This window comes from Mustela erminea, chromosome 1, assembly GCF_009829155.1.
Source record: "Mustela erminea isolate mMusErm1 chromosome 1, mMusErm1.Pri, whole genome shotgun sequence".
In the NCBI taxonomy this organism is placed as follows: Eukaryota; Metazoa; Chordata; class Mammalia; order Carnivora; family Mustelidae; genus Mustela; species Mustela erminea.
The window spans coordinates 217,560,868-217,572,873 of record NC_045614.1 but is presented as its reverse complement, the minus strand read 5'-3'; the positions used below and the strand labels follow the sequence as shown (position 1 = coordinate 217,572,873).

General features: G+C 57.9%; 1 protein-coding gene across 5 annotated transcripts in view; it reads right to left on the bottom strand.

Moving 5' to 3' along the window:
- Nucleotides 1-1,749: 1,749 nt before the first annotated feature.
- Nucleotides 1,750-12,006, bottom strand: part of PKNOX1 (PBX/knotted 1 homeobox 1) — a 59,316-nt gene continuing 49,059 nt past the window's right edge. For all 5 annotated transcript variants that reach the window (XM_032356237.1, XM_032356234.1, XM_032356213.1 and 2 more), the window contains 3 exons: nt 8,455-8,531; nt 4,706-4,878; nt 1,750-2,609 (listed from right to left, as the gene is read on the bottom strand). In XM_032356237.1, the coding sequence (XP_032212128.1) occupies nt 2,398-2,609; nt 4,706-4,878; nt 8,455-8,531 (462 nt within the window). In that variant the 3' untranslated portion in view covers nt 1,750-2,397. The remainder of the gene's footprint in view (nt 2,610-4,705; nt 4,879-8,454; nt 8,532-12,006) is intronic.

The following is a 12,006-nucleotide window of genomic DNA, read 5'->3' as shown; positions in this document are numbered from 1 at the left end:
CGCATGGGCGCCTGCGCGTCCCGGGAAGTCTGCCGGAGCCTCCGCGCCGCTCTCTGAACGGCTCATCCCAGTGCTCGGAGCCCAGTGAGAACGGAGAGCCCGAGAACCCCAGGCTCAGCCAGAGGGAGCGCGCGGCATCACTGGGCCCCGAGGCCTCAGGCCAGTGGGGGGTGGGACTCTGCACGGGAGCCCTGGACCGGGCTGCCCCTTGCAGGATCCCTGGGCAGGGAGGGAGACAGTGACTCCTGGGAGTCCCTGAGCAGGGAGAGATCCGGTGACCCCTGGAGCCCCTGCACGGGGAGGGAGGCGGGGACGGCCGGGAGTCCGCACCAGGAGCGCGTCTGCACTCACCCAGGAGCAGGGCGGCTCGGAGGCCCAGAGACCTGCGGCCGCGGGTGCCGGCCGGCCTCCACAGGTCCTCGCTTCGATAAGTCCAACAATACCAGACTTCAGGTCAAGTTAAAATCATCTTTTAAACTGGGGTAGACTTGCTGAAAACATTACAAACCATTTATAAATAAGGAATGTAACCGCTGCTTACAAATGTGATTCTCTTGCCAAGAGTCAATAGTTGTGTTTTTCTTCTAAAGCTCCTGAAATATTTTTAAGAGAAATTTCCAAGTATGTCTAACTGTCTTCTAAGTTATCTAGGAAATGCTCTTCCGTGATTAACTTTAATCAATAAATTTGGGGGGAAGAAGTCAGGTACAGAACAAAACCTGCCCTCGCTCCGAATGTCCCTCAGTATCAGCGCGGTCTGCAGCCACCTACCGCCGTCGAACCTCAAGAACGGGCGACTTTCCCGGCCACGAACTCCCGTTCGGCCACACGGACCGCGGGCGTCCCGTGTCAGACCATGTAAAGACTTCACGAGACAAGGCGGCTTGGTTTTGCTCTGAGAAAGAGCCCCGCTTGCAACTACATGAAAACACAGGAAACAAAACCCAGTCTCCTCTTCTGGTTTGTCTTGTCCCTCGGAAGCGCAAGTCCTACAATTATTCCAAAACTCGTGTGCGCAAGCCCGAGGGGCAGGGCTCTGGAAATGCCAAAGCAACAACGGCAAGGAGGGAAAACGGACACCGGGCCCGATGGTGGGAGAGTGCGCCGTCACGCCGTCGCCCCAGTCTGGGTCCCCGGGTCACTTTGGGGAGATGTTGATTACGTAACAGAGCTAGCGTGGCTTATGGGCCCTCACTCGGAGGCAGCGGGTAGAGGACGTTTTGCATTAGTTTGTGATGAACATTCTACGTGTAACACACGGCTGACGAAAATGTCCTAGAGCAACACACAGCTAGCTGGGCCAGTAACCATTTAACTGCTGTCAGATTCAGGCAGTAACCATTTAACTGCAGTCAGATTCAGGCAGTAACCATTTAACTGCAGTCAGATTCAGGCAGTAACCATTTAATTGCAGTCAGATTCAGGCAGTAACCATTTAACTGCAGTCAGACAGAAACACAGGCAGTGGCTGTTCTCCGGTCGCGGCCACCGCGTCACCTGACTCACTAGCCCTGTTTAGCAATCCCTCGGGTCTATGTCCGGATTGAGAGTGAGATGTGACGTGAGCATTCACGCAGCAACTGAAATTCGCAGGCACCAAAATTCCATTCAACAGCTGCTTCCTTCATAGTCGTAAATACGAACCACCCGCCTGGGACGGCAGAGAACCATGGAATGCTAGCTAACTTTGGGCAGGTTCACAAAATTTGGTCAGTTCACAACATTCCAAATTGAAGTAGTAAGCATGTATTGTTTCTCCTCTAGAAATTTTATCCTCAATATAGTCATCCAATTCATAACGAATTTATAAAAATAGTTTTTTATCCAATAATTCCAGCAAGGTAAAAATAGGAGTTTCTTTTTCATCTATAGCAAATGAAACAGGCTCACGGAATGTGCGAGAACCTACGTGTGCTCAGAGGGCCCACCGCGGAGCCACGCCCACTTTGCCGCCGTGCGGCGTCCGCCTGGCACCGGCAGCTGTAAGAGGCAGAAGCTTCTTTCGAATCCGTGGGCCGCACAGAGAGATCAGCCCACTGAGACCTGCTTCAGCCACAGAACTAAGTTAAAACTGCATCGTGTTTTAGAAAATGGCAGCACTATTCCTTAATCTAATTCGGGGCTCACAGGGGTGTTCGCCACTCATCACATTCTTAGCGTTAAACCTTTAAAGAATTTCCTTAAAAACCCACACGCGCGCACACACACACACGCGCGCACGCTCGAAAGAGGTCGCTGCACCAGCAGAGGCGCTCTTGAAGCGTCCTATGAAATACAAAAGTGCGCTCTTCTCTACCTACATATAAAACATAGTAGAATAAAACTGTGTAAAAGGTTTGCCGTGCAAACTGTAAGAAGTCAGGCCGGCCCCCCCACGGTTCTGGGCCGCGCGGGGGCCTACTGCAGGGAGTCGCTGTTCTCCAGGACGAGGCCGCTGATGTGGGCGGGGGCCAGCGCGGCCCCACTGTCCCCCGTGCTGTCCACAGACTCGTCCTCGCTCTGCTCCGCCATCATGACCTGCTGCACCGCCAGGGTGGCGCCGTCCGAGGACAGGGACTGGAGGCTGTCCACGTTCATGCTCACGGGCGCGGTGATGGTCACGACGGCTCCTGCGGCAGGAGGGGAAAATCAGCTGCGCGCAGGGAGACGCTCCGTCACGCGGCGGGGCGCTGCTTGCTTATGTGACCTCTGGTTCTGGGGCGCTCCACAGGGGCTGGGAAACGGCCTCTAGGATCCGCCTCAGCCCTTCCTTCGCTAACACGCTCTGAACGCTCCTGGTCTACGCAAGGCCTCGGGTCAGGACGACAAGAACACAGGGGCACGGGGCGGAAAGCAGCTTCACGAGCAGAACAGAAGAGGCCACGAGCCCTCTCACACACCCGTCCCTGTGCGCCTTCCGGCCTAGCAGCCAAGGGACAGAAGCTGCAGGACCACGAGGTGCCCTGCGTCACTGCACACATGGGGGCCTCGTGCGCTCGCCTGGAAAAGCCTCCAGACATAGTGACAGGGGAAAGCAGGAGGAGACTGCGTCACAGGTCAAATCGGGGAAACCCTTTTAAAGAGCTTCACTCAGGCCCTGTGGTCTCCGCACAGCGGGTCGTGTCAGGGGCGCCCTGGGAACTCAGACAGAAACTGGTAATGAGGACGGTTTCTGGAGAGGATCGGGGGCCAGGATGGAGGGCAAATCATTTTCCACTGGAGAGTTCTGTGTGAACTTCTACCCCGATATGCAGGCATTGTCTTTTCCAAGGAGTGGAGGGGAACTAATACCTCCCTAACTAATTCTTGGATTAAAAGAGAAAACAGGACCTGAAAACACAAATCACTTAAATAAAAATTGAAGACCACTGTGTATCAAAACCCAAACCGTGAAGGCCCAGCTGTAAACGCACGCACCACAACCGGGAAACAAAGTCAAGCCTGGTTTACAGCACAGCATGGAGAGCCCAGCCCAGCCCTCTGGCCAGCTCGGCTGTGGGAGCCCCGCGTACACTGGGCGGAGGATGGGTCCGCACACGCATGGGGGACACAGTCCAGCCCTGGGAGAGAAGCCTGTGAGAAGACTCAAGGACGCGCTGTCCAGGCCTCTGAGAGCTGAATGCACGGGGGGCGGGGACCCGGAGAAGGGGGGCAATTGAAAGTCTTGCCTTGGTTTGCGCAGTCAGCCCAGGACTGAGCGCCCCTGGGTCACCAAACGAGGACCAGTCACAAAGACCGTCCCAAGTAGCGTCCGTGGTAGGACGCGGCTCAGGAGGACTCGCGGCCGTGCGGAAGCCCCGCCCCCAGCCAGGCGACGCTTACAGGGCCTGGCGTCAGTCCAAGGTTCTTAGGCATGCCCCGGCAGGGAGACGACCCTCAGTGAGGACAAAAGTCAGCCAACGGAAAGCGCAGGACAGAGATGTTAGAGGCAGCGGAGGGCGTCAGAACAGTTCCTCGGACTGTGTTCTAGGAAGCGGAGCCACGAGAGGCAGAAAAGACTTCTCCGGAACTTCTGGAGATGAGCAGGACAATGTCTCCCCAAAATGCACCCGCGGTGGGCCCGGTGGCAGGTCAGCCACAGAAGACGAGCTCAGTGATGCCCAAAGACAGACATGGGAGCCATCAAGACGGTGGAAACAAGAAACAGAATCCCAAACGCAGGAAAGCGCACCAGTAAGGACAGATGGACAACGGCGGTCCCAGAAGGGGTGGGGGAGGGGCGACAGAGCAGGTATTTGGGCCCCCAAGTTTCCCGACGTAGCACCAGTATGCGGCTGAGGAACATATGCGCGAGAAAGCAGGAATGAGCTCATAACACCCTTTATACACACGGAAGGACACGCAGACCCAAACGAGCCAAACGTTGGAGAGCTGTCGCCAGCATAAAGCTGCCTGGTAAACACAGATCACGCAGGGAGAGGGACGGCTCAGAAGGCGACCAGCGACAGCAGGACCAGGGCCGCGGGGGCTCCCGGACGTTTAAGAAAAAAGAAAAGGCAGAACGGCAGGTGGTGAGGGGGGACAGCTCCCTGCTGCCACTGAAGCCCGAGGGAAGAGAAACACACGGAGGGAATGAGGAACAGAACACAGTTGGGACTCCAGGCCTCTGTCACGGGGCTCTGCGGGTAAGGTCAACACCGCAGCTGTGCACAGCTGGAGCTCAGGGCTCCGCCCCACCCTGCCCCACCCCGCCCCCTCGCCCCGCCCCCAGCACCCCGTGGCCCACCTTCAGACATGGCCAGCTCGCTGGGGGGCGGCTGCGTGGCTCCGGAGGCAATGGAGTCGGGCCAAAACCTCTGGACCGGTCTGTTCTGAGCAGTTTTCTTCTTAGTTTTTGGAGTTTCTGAACAGCTAGAATCCAGCATGGGCTGAAGAATCCGTCTTCTGGCGTTGATGAACCTGGGCATGGAGGGCAACACAGGGAAGCGGTCACTAGGCGGGACCTCCTACGGCCTCCCACAGCCCTCCCGCTGAGCACATCCTGGACCGCCCGGAGCACGACCCCACAGTCCCGACCCTCCTGGGGCAGACGGTGCTCCGTCCATTCGTGGTCACCTCCATGTGGGCGGCTGTAGGGTCGGAGCGGGCCCTCGACACCCCAAGGAACAGGCTAGTTATGGAGGGGCCCCTGTCTGAAATCCCTCAGCTGTGCGGGTGCTACGACAGCGCCCCCGGGGACCCAGACAGGACCCAGCAGCCCCAGCGGGGACCAGATCCCACACGAGCAGAGTGGCAGGAGCGCACGGTCCCACGCGGGAATATGACTTTAAGTATGTGCCTGGAAAGTCTGCCTTCTTCGGCCGGCACCTTCCCCACACCCAGCCGGTGCCCCCGGGTCTGGGAGGGCAGCAGAGCTCTGGACCACCACCCCTGCCCTCCAGAAGCCAGCGGCTGTTCTGACCGAACACTCGGAGGAGGACACAGCTGCACCTGCCAAGCCTAGGAGCAGTTCCTCCTCTAAGAGTATGGTGAGGAGGGGGGTCACCTCTCCCTGGGGCCGAGCCTGCTCACCCCCAGCAGGGGGTCCTCATGAGGGCGAGGATTCGTGTTTGGGTGTCAGAGAAATACAAGCTCCACGGAGACTGGGGCTCTGCGCTGGTCTGCCGCCACACCCCGCTCTCCAGGCGCCCAGGTGCAAAGCAGAACTAGGGCGCACCTGCTCCCAGGCCACATGAACATAGGGACACTCACGGGGCGCCTGGATGGCCCAGTTAGAGCGCGCCATTCACTGTCTCCACCGAGAGCGAGCCTGACGCCGGGTGCACAGATGACTTAAGCCTAAAATCCTAGCATTTGCAACATTCTCCAGTGGAAATGCGGGGACAGAAGCCGCAGCCACAGGCGGTGATCTGGTCCCTGGAGCACAAGCACGGGGGCAGCGGTCGTCACAGGGGAGCCCTGGCAGCCCCCAGCCCGGCGCCGACCCCGCCACTGCCTGCGGACGGAAGCCCGCTGCTGCCTCTCAGCATCTGCGTCTCCAGCCGCCTCACTCAGAACCGCCAGGTGGCAGGGGCACAAGCTGAGGGGGTGCTCAAGGTCAGCCCAGCGTGGGATTTTTTTAAACGTCAAAGGAAACAAAGTCACACAAAGTAAAAGTAGCTACGAAGATGAAAAGGTTTTAGAAACTTTATGCTAATTGTGCTAGTAAACTGTTATTAATGTAAAACTTAAAAGCAGGGTCGCCTGGGTGGCTCAGTGGGTTAAGGCCTCTGCCTTTGGCTCAGGTCATGATCCCGGGGTCCTGGGATCAAGCCCCACATCGGGCTCTCTGCTCCGCGGGGAGCCCGTTTCCCTCTCTCTCTGCCTGCCTCTCTGCCTGCCTCTCTGCCTATTTGTGATTTCTGTCTGTCAAATAAATAAATAGAATCTTTAAAAAACAAAAAAAAACCCTTAAAAGCGAGTGTCAAACCTTCCAGATCAGACAATTCTGGCAATGTGACAGAGCAGCAAGTTAGGGAGCTCGAGGAAGTTAACAGATGAGGAAAAGAAGAAGGCTGACCAGCAACAAAAGGCATCGGGCTGTCCGGAGAAGGGACTCTAACGTCCAGCTCCAATCAGCCGACCGTCCTTAGGACTAAACCAAGATGGGCAGCGTCCAGGACGCACCAGGGAATGGAAGGTACTGGGCCATTGCAAACGTCACAGCGACAACACAGGTGAAAATTTTTTTTTTTTTTTTGTGAATGCTGTTTAAAAGATTTAATAGGAAATAATCCAACGACTGTATTCTTGGTCCCCAAGGCTCCAACAATGGCCCAAACGCAAGGCTAAAGATACTCAGTGCGACTGAAGCGCACCCGTCCGTCCTGCCCAGACGGCTGCGTACGTTGGGAGATTCTGTCACTTCTACTGGAAGGCGTCTGAGCTTGCTCAAATGTAAATTTTGTTTTAAAGATTTTATTTGTTTATTTGACAGAGATCACAAGCAGACAGAGAGGCAGGCGGCGGGGGGGGGGGGGGGGGGGCGGGAAGCAGGCTCCCTGCTCAGCAGAGAGCCCGATGAGGGGCTTGATCCCAGGACCCCAAGATCATGACCTGAGCAGAAGGCAGAGGCTTAACCCGCTGAGCCCCCCAGGTGCCCCTAAAATTTAAATTTTAACAGTTAAAAAGAGAACAGTGGGGCGCCTGGGTGGCTCAGTGGGTTGAGCGACTGCCTGCGACTCAGGTCATGATCCCAGACTTCCAGGACTGAGTCCCGCATCTGGCTCCCAGATCCTTGGGGAGTCTGCTTCTCCCTCTGACCTTCTCCTCGCTCATGCTCTCTCTCACTCATTCTCTCTCAAATAAATAAATAAAATCTTCTAATAAAAAAAAAAAGAGAACAGTGTCGGGGCGCCTAGGTGGCTCAGTGGTTTAAGCCTCTGCCTTCGGCTCGGGTCATGATCTCAGGGTCCTGGGATCGAGCCCCGCATCAGGCTCTCTGCTCAGCGGGGAGCCTGCTTCCTCCTCTCTCTCTGCCTGCCTCTCTGCCTACTTGTGATCTCTCTCTATCAAATAAATAAATAAAATCTTAAAAAAAAAAAAAAAGAGAACAGTGTTTACAAGTGGTAGAGTCTGTGCTTCCTTTTACGGACGCCCGTTTTATTAGCCGATCCTGTTTCCCGCTCCTGAGTGGGAACAAGAGACCGACGACAGACGCGCACAGCCTCAGGTGCACCCTAGACCTTAACGCCCTCCGTCACCTCAGCAGCTGTGATCTCAGGGGAGTGCATGTGGTCGGGGTCCAAGCGTCCACCGTAGCATGTGACACCAAAATTACAACAGGCTACTTTATTCGCAAAGTCAACCAATCCCGGGCATTTCCTCCTAGGACCCTGCGTCCTGCTGTGGGGGTGGGACCACCATATGGACAGCAGACAGCAGAGGGGCCGCCTCCCCGACTCAGAGTTGAACAAAGGGACAACGGTGGGGCAGCTGCAGGGGCGGGAGGGGCAGCAGAGGTCAAGACGCCTCATCGCCCAGGGAAGCCCATCGCCAGAAACATCACGTTTCTGAATGAATGCGAGGCTCAGGCGTAGTGGTGACCCACAATGGAGAAACTTTTTTTTGGAGACTGTGGCCAGGTGCAAGCGGTTGGGGGCAGGCAAAGGGAGAGGAAGAGTCTCAAGCGGGCTCCATGCCCAGTGCGGAGCCCAACGCGGGGCTCGATCCCATGACCCCGAGGATCACAACCTGAGCCGAAATCAAGACTCGGACGCTACGCCAACGGAGCCACCAGGCGCCCTCGGAGAAGCATGTCTCTAACCGGATGAGTAGGCTGCAGAGAAAAGTCCGTAGCGAGGATGAAAGGTTTAAGTCGAAAGTGTGTGCTGACCTATTCTCAAATATCCTACCACCAGTTCTGGCACTCTGGGGACACAGTGCCACCCGTTAAAAGGACTCGGCCATCTTCAACCAATCCCACTACTTATTAGCGGATTCTCGAGGCTTCCATCACGGGGAGCGGCACCGTGCCGGAGGGCGGGCGGCTCTTACCAGTTGTTCACTTGGAGTAGTGTCAAGTTCGTCTGAGCAGCAATCTGTTTCTTCTCATCTTCTGTCGGGTAGGGGTGCTAGAAATAAAAAGAAGGGTTAGCATCACCGGCGGGGATTAAAAGGGACTCGAGCTTATCTGGGTAGTACAGAAAGATACAAAGAATCATTAGCGAAAAAATGGTAAGTAGCAATAGCACTTTCTGCCAAAACCTCATTAGTCTTACGATTTCACTTTAGAACCGTGTCGCAGGACACCCCCCCGCACCGCCCGAGCACGCGGCAGACACAGCGCAGGCCGAGGCGAGACGGAGTGAGCGGCTCAGAGACAAGGCGAGGGCGCCGGGCCCACCGAGAGCCGCGCCCTGCTGTCCTGGAGGGGCCGCTTCCCCGAGGCACACGGTGGCGTTCGGACCCAGCAAGCCACAGCACGGGCGTCACGCACAGTCACTTTGGTCGTACAGACGAGGAAGCCGAGGCCGGAAAGCACACACAGTCCCCATCCTCCAGCTGGGTGAGCAGGGACGCAGGGAAGGGGCGGGGCCGGCGGCTCCCAGCCTGACCCACAGGGCGACATGCTTCCGTCGCAGGCACTGGGAGAGGAAAGGGACACGGGGGTGCACGGCTGGCGGTTCAGGACCTGCCCGGGGCCAGGTCAGCGTGCGGGTCCGTGAAGAGCCGCGGCCAGGGATGGGGCGGGAGCACCTGTTACACTCCTCTTCCTCGTATGATGAAAACACTCCACTTGAAAAAGCAGAATTAAACCGGAAGGTACATATCAAAACCGACAGAAGGACCAAAGGAATCTCTTCTATCTATGATAACAAGCGCCTTCTCTATGTGTGTGTCCACACGCAGAAGCCGGAGGACACGGGGTCTAAAGCCTGCCTCCCCAGAGTCCCTGATTCCAGACGGCCCGGGACCCTGGAGGACACGGGGAGCAGGAGCTACTGCGAGTAACACTCGGCGTGGGCAGCCGTCGCTTCACATGACCAGGACCACAGGGACCACGGTTCGGGCCACAGCGGCCTCCCCAGTGGCGTCTGTTCCCTTGGACAGGCGGCGACCGCACGGGGCCCTGGGGCGGAGCCTGCGGGGATGGGAACGCCGCGCCGGCCGGTGAGGAGCCCGTGAGAGCAAAGGGGGCAGGAAAGCCAAGTGCACTAAGCAGGACAAACCCTGCTGTGTGGCAGAACCACCGTCGTCCCAGGCCAGGGAGGCTGCCGAGAGGGCTGTGTTCCAAAGAAACAAGGGCCAGAAGAGGCAGAAAACGCCTCATAGGGGGGAAAAAAGGGGAACATTTTGCTTCAACCTGTGAGGAGAGTTTATTGTTTTAGGAATCATGAAAACATTCAAGGACACCGTCTGGGCTCCTAGAGCGCAGACACGCTACACGGTGGCACTCTCCCGGGGGGACAGGGCTGGGGGACCCTGCTGTCTCATTCGCCCCCCTCTGCCTGGGTCTGCCGGGCGCCCCAGCCCTCGTGTCCCATGGGAACTAGCTGTGTAACTTCCCAGCAAACAGATGGGCCCGAAACCACAAACCGAGTCTTCCCACCAGTAGGACGAGCATCGCTGAACCACTGTACCCATAACACCTTTTCCATTTAGGACAACTGTCCAGGTGCGGCCGCACCACTCAGAGACGGCACTGTCGTCCCCAGCCCCGTGCTGCCGTGGCCCGCACACAGGGACGGCTCGGCAGGGCGGGAGAGAAGAGGAGCGGGGGGTCCTAGTGCCCCAGGCGGGCTGGCCTGGCTCCCTGAGGGCCTTCCCCCCAGGGAAAGGGAGAGAGGTCCTGTCCCCACCCCAAAACTGCTCAGTGACATCCCGTGCCCGTTCCACGTCTGGAGTCGGCGGCTCCTCCGACTGCTATCTCTCAGGGAAGGAGCCTGGCATCAGTGAGAGAGAAGGGGGTGCTGGTCGGCAGTGACACAGGCCGAAGCCCGGAAGGCAGAGGGTGACAGAGACTGGTGCCGGCCCGGCATGAGTCAGGGCGAGGACGGAGACCGGCACTGGGAACACATGGAGGCCCGGGGCTCAGGCAACCGGCCGGCCCTGGGGTGGGTGCGGAGGAGGGGCACCAGGACTCCCCGCTGACAGCCACGGGGCAACGGGCTGCAGACGAGCGGGGCGGGCTGCGGAGGGAGCAGGTGGCAACCAGAGACACGAGCGGGGGCCAGGGAGGCCAAGGGGCAGAGCTGCCGACACAGCGCGGCAGTCGGGAGCAGCAGGCGGCCGGGGCTGCGGAGGAAGGTGAGCACCGGCCACAGAGCTGGCTCCCGTGGCTGCCGGGCGGCCCCCGCTGGACCTCCTGACCTTTGTAAGGGCCCACTTAGCCAGAGCGAGCCATTCTGTTGTTTATGCAGTAAACTTAGATCGACCCTGCCCCCCGCAAGAGGAACGTCCATAGAAACAAGTCTGGGAAACCAGTAAAATACGACTGACCAGCCCCTGATAACAGAGCCCAGATAGCAGGACGTGTCAGGTCAGGGGGAGGTGACAGAGCCCAGAAGACAAGGCTGAGTCAAGCCAGGTGGAGACATCCCATCAGGAAAGCACCTCCCTTACCACCCGAGAATGTGGGCCCTGCCTTTTGGGCGCCAATTCTGACCAGAGTGGTAGGCTAGTTCAAATAGCTACTATGGGTGGACTGTAATTCAATCGGCCACCTATGTGTGGCCAGGCTCGACCACAGGGCCTCTGCTCTATAAAAGTTAGTCTGTGAGGCTGGGAGGGGTCGCCTCTTTGTAAGAGACGGCCCTGGCCAGTCAGTTTGATTCTCGATGCTTGGCACGAAATAAAGCTTTGCTGGACCTTCACTTTGTATCAGTCTCGCTCCTTTGACCATGGACCCAACAACCTTCCGACCCTCCGGGTACAGAAAGGCCACTGCATCTGTGCCCACACGCCCCTGCAGGCTCCTCTGTCTGCCTGGACAGGACAGGCAGCGGCCACTTTCCTGCCTCAGTCTCACCGCACACTCCCCTAAAAGCCAATCTGGCCCTTCCTGACCCTGGTCACCAGACAAGGCGGTCCCCGAGGCTGCTCAGGGTCACATGCGTCCCCGAAGTTCAGCAGCAGCATGCGGCCTGAGGGTCTCAACTCGTGAGAAGCAAGTCTTGCCCAGTAAATGGGCGAGCGAGCGTGTGCTTGCTAAGACAGGACACCCCCGCAGAGAAGGTGTGGTCACGACCCAGGGGAGCGAACAGGTGCGCGGACACAACGTGTGTGCGCCGGGTCTGTCCACGGGGCCAGACGCAATCTCAAGTTCAACAAGCTCATGTGCAGGCCCCTCTGTCCACAGCTCAGTCTTTGACCTTACCACACCCTCCGCTCAAATCCAATATCTAAGATGTCACTGTTTTTCCAGGTTTTGCCCAAACTCTTCTCTCTGCCCACTTCTCGAACCTCAGCTCACTGGGTCACCCTTCGCGGCACGGAGGTGATTAGCAGGAGTGGAGAGGACTCCCTGGTTGGCAGCGGGGCCCTCCCGACTAAGCCCCTGAGGCAGAGCCCCCAGAGCGTGGTCACCCTCCTCTGTCCCACGTCCCC